Here is a 10438-nt window from a genome sequence, read left to right on the forward strand (position 1 = left end):
GAAAATGTGTCATTCTTTGTGATGTACTAAAACTGGAAGTGAAGGTACTTGACAACAGGAAGTGCAACGTCCTCCCCTGAGCTCTGAAGGATGGGTGGAGTTCTACCACTTCCCACTTCATACTTCCGAAACCTTGCGGTCACGCTTTATGTATCATTTCCCCACAATCTCTCTGAGACACACAGAGCGGAGAAAATTCAGACTGCACTGTTTCAACAAGTGGAGTCTGATCCAGCAGATGCTCTGTGTGTGTGTCGTGGATACATTAAGCCCAGTGTTCCTGTAATTAACCCCAGCTGAGAGCGATACTCACCCGGGGCGAATGTGTATTAGATAAAAACCTAACTGAACTTCTGTCCTTCATTACTGCTCCTCGCCTTTATCTCTGCCTCTGACTGCAGGCCTATATTAGATTAGGCAGCTGGATGTAACTGTGTACACTACATTAACAATCGCATCCAATATGCAGAGCGCAATACAGACAACAGCTCATTAAGCCTGCAAACAGCGTCCATGTAACTAATCACTGCTTCTTTTCCTCTGTGCTGCAGACCAAGGCCTCGAGTTTTAATAAGCTCCCACCTAAAGTAAATATCCCAGCCAGACGTTCAGGCTCATGTTTGTTCTTTGGTCACAACTCACCATAGCTGCCTGCAATATAGAAGTCACACAAGGAGATAGAGTAAATGCCAGGCTCCAGAAATAGAAGCAGCCCATTTGCTCTTTTCCATGATGGGGCCATCAGATACCATTTAGACCTGCCCCCAAAAAACTTGCCTGGACAAAACTAAAAGAAAGGAGATTTTTTTTTTTAGAACAAGACACTTTTTTATAATATTAAACAATAAAAATGACCCAATTTAATATTTTCCCTTATTTTGACCACACATCAGCCAGTCAGTCTGAACCTTTTGCAGAAGAAACATGTTCATGTGTTCATCGTGTTCTGTGATTGTGACACGTCTCAGATGTGAACAGCTGCTCTGTTTGATCTCAGGACAGAGGCGGTTGGAAAAAGTAATTGGAGAGAATCAGTGTTTCATTAGCAACAGTTGGCTGCAGACTCTGTTATTAGCATAGATGAATGTAGAAAGAGGACATAGTGTCCAAGCAGACCAGTGGACCAGATTGAAAATGCAGCAAGAGAGTTATCAGAGACCCACAGATATATTAGCTGGTGACCATAAGAAGATCATTATTTATTTAGCTAAACAGGCCCTGACCGTTGAAACACCAAACTTCTTGATAAAAGTCAGAAAACCAAAACTCAGATCTTTTAACAGACAATGACAAACAACGTTTGTGTAGACTTTATTACTGATTGAAGAAGACACAAATCACAGTCAGCTATTTAGTGAGAGTCTGTGAAAGTTAAAGAAAAAAATCTAATTAAAACATGCACAAAAGATGTGAAAAGCATCTGTTGATGAAAAGTTGAAACATGCAGTTTACTCCTTTCTCTGTAAGACAGGAATAATACAGTGAAGGTGCTCTATTTTATCCTTTTAAGTTTTTAATCTCTGTCATGGGTCCTTGTGGATTTTGAAAAGTTGACAGCCTTTTGGTACAGTGGATCCCAGTGGATCCCATTATGAACAACAGCCACCCATGATAAAATCCAAGAACACTGAGACCCCCTCCAAAATGCTCATAACTGTCTATATCAGGGGTGCCCAAGTCCAGTCCTCGAGAGCTACCATCCTGCAAGTTATAGAAGTATCCTTACTCCAACAGACCGGGATAAGCTCTACAGAGGCCTGATAACGAGCCATTCATTTGATTCAGGTGTGTTGAAGCAGGGATGCATCTGAAAGTTGCAGGATGGTAGCTCTCGAGGACTGGACTTGGGCACCCCTGGTCTATATCATTTGTGCCAGGTAAAAAAGAATGCCACTCCCTGACTGGCTGCTTTGCAAATGCCAGCCAATAGGATTTAAATTTTAATTGTGCAAAAAAATATTTCAGCTTCCACAGCTGCGTTTTCTTTTGAACACTTAGAGGAAAATGGCAAATAGCCAAGTTTTCCATAAATAATTTTCCATAAATAATTTCAAGTTATGTTTCACAGAAAAATCTGTGAATACATGAATCCATAAATACTGAACTGCAGGGCTCTGCTGTAATCTCAAAAGTAAATTTATACAAGCTCACATGGAAAATATGACGTTAGTCATGTTAGGTGTCAGTTATGTAAAAGGAAAGTTTAAAACAAACGGTGAAAGGTAATGTATTCGGTGAACGTTACCTTTCACCGAATACAAACAAACAATGACAGTAGGATGGGCAGGAAAAAACTAAATATAATGCTTTTTTTATGCCTTTCCAGGTTACAGCCTGAAAAACTGTATAAAAGTTGTAAAATGGAGCTGCACCAACAAAACTTCAAAGAAACCCACAAAGTCATTTTACGTATTTTCCTCATAAAAGCCAATAAATTCAGTTAAACGACCACTGTCAACACCTACATAGAGCATGACTGAAGCACGACATTTTCTGTTTTATCCTACTGTTGATATTTCCGTTAACCCCTTCATATCACTGACGAAGCTCAGAAAGATGCTAATCTTTACTGCCATGTCATTTCTAACTAGACCACCTCTCAGGATCACTTGTCTTTCTATATTTGCTCACTTGAGCTGCGGATAATAGAAAAAGCAAAGTACTAACAATATGAGTTCAGATCATATGACACACCTCCACCACTCATATCACTTTAACCACTATAGCTCGGACAATAGGAATAATAATATAGTTTAAAGGTACTTTTCAAACTTTACTTAAAAGAAGCAGCAGGCAGCTGTACTCACCACAGTTTGCGCGGCATCGTCTCTAAATACTAGGAAGCTGACCTCTTTCCTCTCTCCTCTACAGCCCCTGTTCATCTACTCTTAATATTCATCCCCACCGCCACTCCAAGACAAATCAGATGCATGTGTTTGTGCACACACACGCACAGACACATGCTCAGACCGCACGGATCCACCGGTTTGATTATACAGGTATTAATGAGGTGTTGTGTGTCCAGTGAAGGCGGAGAGAGCAGAGGGATTAATGACAGAGGGGAGTGCAGACAGCTGGAGAACTGAGGCAGAACAGAGAGCAAGAGAGGAGGAGAAAACACACAGGGAAGGACAAAGCAAGCAAGAAAGAACAAGATAAAACCGGGAGACCTTTAAGTGAGCAATCCATCTGATGTCTGTGTTCCCCTGGCCTTCCACTGTGCCCCCTAGTTCACCTTTCTTTTTTAACCCCCACCCTCCTCTTCTCTGTCTGTGTGGGCTTTACCCCCTGTGGATTTCTCCTTGTTCATTTTTCATTAAGAGTTAAGCAAACCAACAGCAGACTGAAGCTTGGAGTTTATTTCAGCTGAAAAACTCTCTTCAGTTTACCAGAGTAATGGAGCAAAAGGGCTTTAATGACAGAATGTGCTTTGTTTTACAAAACCCAAATCAAAAACACATTTTCAATATTTAAAATCTTTGTTGAACAATGAAGAATTTTGCAGATTACAGATTTGCACGCCACCTTATGTCTGTTCATATCCTTTTGAGCCTGTCTTTTCACCACAGTGCTCTCCTCTGTGCTTTTTTTTTTTTAAATTATTATTACCTGGATCAAACATCTGGACCACTCACTCACACTCAGAGCAGCAGCTCAAGCAGGAGTCACGACTCACTCATTCATATTCAGAGCCACTCCAGATCAGGCACCTGGGCCGGGTGGGGAGACACCGAGGCCCAGTTCTGTGGACATGGAGGACAAACGAGTTCTGCTTGGGGTTCCACACCAACCAGGAACCTGTTTGGTTTCTGTTTAGAAACGCAGCTGTGCCTAATGTGCTGTTTTCAGGGCTGTCGTCCTTGAGGGATTTGGAGGCTCAGCGCAGCATTTTAATAGTGTCCCATAGGCATGTTCTGGATTATTAAAGAGATCGACGTTGACTGATGACTTTCAGCAGCCATGGCAACAATAAGATCTTTACCTTTTAAATGTAGAAATACGTCTACAGATCATGAGGAAATAAAATAAAACTTTTATTTTGTTCTTGATTTTTTTTTTAAATCTTGTTGTTGTCAATACATGTTGAGTACCAATTACTGTGGAAGCACTGAAACAATGCTTGAGTAGCTAGGACCCTGGGTTCTTCAATAAATACTGGAGTAGAATTGTGTTGTATAAGAAAATCTTAAAGAAAATATTTGGTTTGCCTAAGAAAATAAAAGATCCTTTGTTAATTTAATTTTGGTTCCAGAAACAGATTCCTCTGTCAAAACAAGGTGAATTCCCCTCACATGTCCCAGAAATGTGGAGGTACCTGCGTAGAAATTAGAACGTTCTGCTGAGAAGCTTCATCTTATTTTACAGCCATGTCACAATAGCTACAATTCCACTGCGACTACAGCAGAGGATAGGATGACGTCTGTAGAATGCAGACAAAACATGAAAGGTTTGAATGTTAACATAGTGAAGGATGGTTAGGAAAGTTGTGGCAGAGGGGTTTTTCTGTGTGGGTTAATACAAAACCTTCCATAGAAATTCACACAAAAGCCCCTTGGCTCTCTTCACTAGGGTAACCTCCTTCATCAGGGCCTGAGAGAGGTTTGCCTTAACAAACAGGGGCTGCTCTCAAACAGGAGTCCTCCTGAACTTCATGCAAAGAATCATACGGTTGTCTGAATGCTCACCTTTACTCAACCTTTCCTATTTGTGAACCACAAGCCAACCAAACAATCTTATCTGTTAAGAAATGTTAGTTAAATGATGTCATGAACTCAGTTCAGTTGAGGCGAAGTACAAGAGCCATCTGTTTGTCATCTGAGCGAGGTCACAGAATCAGACTCCTGCAAGAACCAAACATAATTCACACTGCCCAGCAGCAAACAAATAAGGCCAGTTATATAAAACTGTTTTTGCAGCTCCATTATGTTAAATGAGACTTTGTCAGACCCTGTGGGTGAATTTCTATTTTGGTAGCTGTGGGTGGCCACAGTGCAACAACACCCATGCAGCATGCATGTGGGAGTAAACCGCAACAACCAGAAGAGATCCAGAGAAACCGACATCGTCCTCGGTCGACTTCGGCAGCGTTTGAGCCGAGAACGCGACCGAACACTGTCACAGCAACGAGTGTCTTGGGGTGACAGTGATTGCCAGAAAAACACCTTTCATTCCAACTGATGGAACATTTAGGAAAAAAAGTGTTGCAAGTCTGCTGAAGTTCTCTCTGTGCCCGATAAGGGCAAAATAGACGTGACTTTTACTCGACACACGCTCTAAATTCAAAAGTGGGGAGGGAAAGAGGGAAGGAAAGCGCGTAGTTAATTCTTCACTGATGCAAGACTGAGAATGCATCCTACTCAGAAGATTGAGCGCAATCTTCTGAGTAGGATGTGTATATTGATTTCAAGATGTCTTTTCTTGTGGGTTGTTTGAGTAAAAGACACAACACTAAACAGTCTGATGAGAATTTTGTCAGAATGCTGAAAGTGTGAAATGGAAGGAAAGATGGAAAAGCTTGTTAGTTACTGCAGTTTGGTCAGAAGGTTGGTGAGCTGTTATACATCAGTGCTTTCCAGGAATTTTCCCCAGAAGCGCTTTACATCTATTATGCATCTATATGTGGCAGACCAATATTGGAATATCAAACATAGAAATCTTAAGCATTGAGGAATTTCTGCAATCAGAATATGAGGAAAGAACTTACCGTCCTTTCAGTGCAGACAAAGTGGACTTGTCAATCCTGGAGAGGAAGTGAGAGAAAAAAAAGGCAGACACACAAAAACAAAAAGGAAATATTACTAATTTCTCAAGGGACCAGTTATAAAATATTAGCTCATATTTTATCTTGAGTGAAACAAAGAAATATGAGGACCTAGATTTAGAACCTCATTTCCATGGGGCCCCTTTAAACCGCAGCATATCTTATCTTAATTGATGTGGCTCTTCTCTGGAGCACATGACAGGCCGTATAAATTTACATGACTTACAAGTATTGCACCGCAGCCACACTAAGCAGGTCACAAAAGGTGAAAATGAATGCACTAATTTTCAAAGGTGCAGCAAAGCCTGAAGCACAACCACTGTAGAGAATATTTTTGATAAAACCAGAGGCAGAAAGCTTCGCATAACAAGGTTATTTCTCTCCAATCTGCTCGGACCGGTTTCGAACGCTCTTGGAGTTTATAGGGGCCTTGTTCTTGTTTCAATACATGGTGTTCATACCATAAACATGGAAAATCAAGAGTCTATTTTCACGTTTAGGTTCACTTGCAGCTTTCTGGTAAAAAGGTGGTGAGGGTAGACATTAAAGTTGTTGTTTTATTTTTACCATTCATGTGTTTTTGGATCCCTCTCTTATGTTCCCATCATTCCATTAATCTGGAGAGCAAACTGTTCTGAGTGACAAACTCAGAATAAATGCTCTACAGAGCTCTTAATGCCAGTTGTAGGTAACCGTGTAAACACACAAAGCATGCTATGTTTACAGCTGTAGCTGCTAGCTTTAAATATAATTTGAATATCTTCCAGCGCGCTGGGATATCACAGATGGTGACGCATCGCCGTGACATCAACAAAGACTCATACAAAGCCGATATACACTAAGCGAGGTTGGTTACCAACATAATAACTCTTTTTATTATCATATATTCAAATCTCAGGGAAATACGTTTACTCTTAGCTGTAGCTAGCAGGACAGTTAATGAAACTTGTAGTTTAAGATTAGGTCAAACATTTACATTAACTACATGTTAAAATGTTCTTCTGCTTCAGATTCGGCAGCAGTGACGTCAAGATGCCCCAGTTGTTAATTTTATTTTCTGAACAAGGTTCCAAATATAGTGACACAGGACCTAGCGTGCTAAGCTAACGGTTCTGAGACAAATTAATGTTTGTCCTTACTAGTGCTTTGCATGCCACATACACTGTTTTGCAAAGATATTTACATCTCTTGAGTTTTTCACAACACATTACAACTTCTGAGTTTTTTTTTTTTTTTTTTTTGCAAAATTGGAAGGTGGAAGGAAAAGCCTACATTATTTTACATATAGAAATCTGAAGTGTTGCGTGTGTTTGTTTTGAGTTCTGTTTGCTCCAATACTCGTAAATAAAATCCACTACAATCAACTCCTAAACAGAAACGATACGTATTCATGTTAATCTCCATAGAAACCCGATGATGGAGGGTTATTATCAGACAATATCCCAAGTTTTGAGCATCTCACAACTTGGGATATTATCAGTTCAGTCCCTTATCTAAAAATGTAAAGAGTATCATACAACTTCACACCTAAAAATTTATGCCCGGGCATGTAATCTGATAGATGGGGCTAGCAGAGCATTAATTAGAGAAACAGTCAAGAAAGTCATGATAACTCTGGAGGAGCTGCAGAGATGCACAGCATCCTGTAAGTAGGACAATTATTAGTCATACACTCTACAAGTCTTGCCTTTAGTGAAACAAAAAGGAAGTTGTTTATTTAAAGAGTGCCATATATGTGGGTTTCCATGAACTAAGTATGTGAAAGAAGATTCTTTGGTCACATATGGAAGTAGTGAAACTTTGAGTGGAGAGAGTAACCCTGCACATTAACTTTGTCACATCAAAGCTTATTTATGTGTTAGAAAGGCTCCAAGAATGTCCAAAATTAGAAGACAAAAACACTTCCCATTCAATCTGATTCAGATTCTGCTAATTCATAAAAAAGAATGGGAAAAGATGTCAATCAAGAGAACAATAGGTGAGTCAACACAATAGTGACTCAGGGAGGCAGTGACAAAATACGTGCTCCACTTTTTGGATTTTATTTCAAAATAATTGCAAAATCATGTATTATTTTCCATCTTTTTTATGACTATGGGGTTTTGACAAAATGTGAAAAAAATCAAGATATATAAATATTTTTGAAAGACTCTTGTAGATTGATGATATTTAAATGGTTTAATGGTAAATGGTAATGGTATGTGGAAAAACAGAACAATTACATCCGGAGGCTACTTTCTATAGGCTGTTGGCGCTTTCATTTATCCTTCACCTGTAGGTCTTCCTCACAGAAGATGAAAGTCACAATGAAAAACCACCGTTTGTTGAAAATAATAAAGACCCATCTGGTGAAGCTACAGTTGGAGATTTACGTAGTTTTCTTGTAATTTGTGAGTTATATTCTTTGTTTCCTTTTCAATGAAGCTTGTTTTTGTCAGTCTCTTTACAACTTAGTAAGTTTCAGTCAATTTCTTGCCACCTGTCAGAAGAAAATTGGGTCTGGTTCTGCATGAATATTTCTTAATATAATCTTCCGATTACTCATGTTCACTTTGTTTTAAATATTTGGGAATAATCCAGTTATATTTGTGATGTAATTCTGTTTCTAGACAATCTATTACAGTAGTGAACTACAATTAAAAATACAAATTCTCAAAGGCTGATTTTGGAGATTTTAATAGCCATTTGTAAGTTACGTGTATGTAAGGCAGAGCAGGCAAAACAATTTATCCTCAAATGTTTCTAGTTCAATGCAAGAAAGAGATCCAGTCATTGGTCATGCAAATTTGGGATGAATTCAAATTTTCCTTCCACAGAGCTAGTTGGATGTTATGTGAAAAGTTCTCACAAATGAATTGAAACAGGTCTACTTGAAACACAGACAGCATTATCTTAATGGTTACACAAACTGGGTTATTCTCACTTTTTTATGAACTTGAAAGTTTTTTTTTGTAGGTGATACTTTAATTGATGCAGAAGAGTGGATCTGAACTGGAAGAATTAACACCATTTAATAATACAGTAATATTTACTGTCAGTTACAGTATTATCATCATGAAACTGTAAGTCTGTGGATATTTTTCTGTTTGTTTTAATTGGGTGGGATTCAGCACTGGTACGAAGGGCTATTCCAGAATTTGACAAAAACATCCTCACAAAAACTATGGACTCACGAAAGAACATTTCTGTCAACTATTTTCATAGTTTCTTAAATATTTATCTAAAAAATCATTTTGTTATTAACTCGCATTGGTTCTAACTAATAACTGACATCTGTTATCCATCTCAGCAGAAATATCCTATTAATCTCTGCAATGTCTTGCGAGTTTGTTTTGTTTTGATATCTCCAAACACAATAGTCTGTAATTACCTCTGCCACATGTAATGTGACCCCCACCTCTATCTAACACAGGTTACTGCAGCCCGTCATGCGGGATACACTGTTTTGGCCTAGATGTGGGTTGTTGTGGCGTTGGGGGTGGGGGGACTAAAGTGCTCTGAAGCAACGTGTCGCAGTCCAAAGGGACTTCCAACAAGGGAAACAGCACAACAACCCACTCCATCCAACAGTGTGAGCCTATAAAGCCCTAAAATGGGCTTCCTGGCAGCTTCCATGGTGCTGCATTATGGGAGCTTCACTTAGGCAGGAGAACATTAAGAGAGCTGAGTGTCCTGGCAGGACAGCAGCAGCAGCAGCAACAACAGACAGCAGTCAGACAAAGCAGCCTGTTGACTGCTGTAATCCCTCCCTAAGCGGAGACAGCGCAGAGTGAAACAGCAGTACATTCTCACAGAAACACAAGCAGGCTGACAAACAACAGGACAAAGTGTTAGAGGTGTGACTTAGGCACATAGTGACACAGCCCTCCACCCATCCTTCCTTTTCATGAGATAAGTTTACATCTGTGCACCACCCAGAGCTGCACACCAACACCAGCCACCGCAGACTGGAACAATGTGTATCTTTTAAAAGTGAGTATAGAACAGCTGCGAGCATACACATGAACAGCATGAAACATAAAGGCAACAACTTACCATCCAAATCCACTGAATGTGGCACTTCTTCTCCTCCTCAGCATTTTGTCAGTCTGGCCTTCTCAGCCTCTTGCTCTCAGCCTCCTTCCTTTGGGAAATGCTCTGCTGTCAGTCTCTCCTCCTCTCTCTATACTCTGTGCACTTGCACTTTGTCTCTATCTGACCCAATCTCTTTACCTCCCTCCTTCTCTGGTCTTCACTCTATTTGCTTTCTTTTTTTCCACTCTCTCTCTCTCTCTCTCTTTCCTCCTATTCTCTCCCACCTGCCTCTTTGGGGCTGGTCGTTTTCCACTTTCCCACTTGACCAGTCAACGGCTTGCCTGCAACACTGCTTGCTCTTTGGCTTTCACAGCCTGTTAAACTTGTACACACAGTTTGACACACTGACACATACAGGTATACCCATGTCAGCAGAGGGGAGGAGCGAGGTAAGGAGGGGCCACCGCCTCCATCTGACTCTGTGGGTTTGTTTCCCACACACCCAGACACACAAAGATCTGTGTAAACAGCGTGGCTAGGGACTCTTATCGTCATCATCAACACTGCAACACGTTTTTGTTTTGGTCATCTTCATACACCTGGAAACATGGTTACTCATTTCACTATGTAAATCATAATTATGGTAGTGATGCATTTATGTAA

General features: G+C 40.1%; 1 protein-coding gene across 2 annotated transcripts in view; it reads right to left on the reverse strand.

The window, feature by feature from the left end:
- rap1gap2a (RAP1 GTPase activating protein 2a) overlaps window positions 1-10195 on the reverse strand; it is a 77546-nt gene extending 67351 nt beyond the window's left edge. The window contains exons 1-2 of one of the 2 annotated variants that reach the window (XM_088011777.1): window positions 9797-10195; window positions 5705-5740 (exon numbers count right to left, since the gene is read on the reverse strand). In XM_088011777.1, coding sequence (XP_087867903.1) covers window positions 5705-5740; window positions 9797-9840 — 80 coding nt within the window. In that variant the 5' untranslated portion in view covers window positions 9841-10195. The remainder of the gene's footprint in view (window positions 1-5704; window positions 5741-9796) is intronic. The other variant, XM_088011778.1, reaches the window with a different exon arrangement.
- Between the last annotated feature and the right edge of the window lie 243 nt (window positions 10196-10438).

The sequence above is a fragment of the Poecilia mexicana genome, unplaced genomic scaffold (genome assembly GCF_051168715.1).
Source record: "Poecilia mexicana isolate PSO_F unplaced genomic scaffold, ASM5116871v1 scaffold_13, whole genome shotgun sequence".
Lineage (NCBI taxonomy): Eukaryota > Metazoa > Chordata > Actinopteri > Cyprinodontiformes > Poeciliidae > Poecilia > Poecilia mexicana.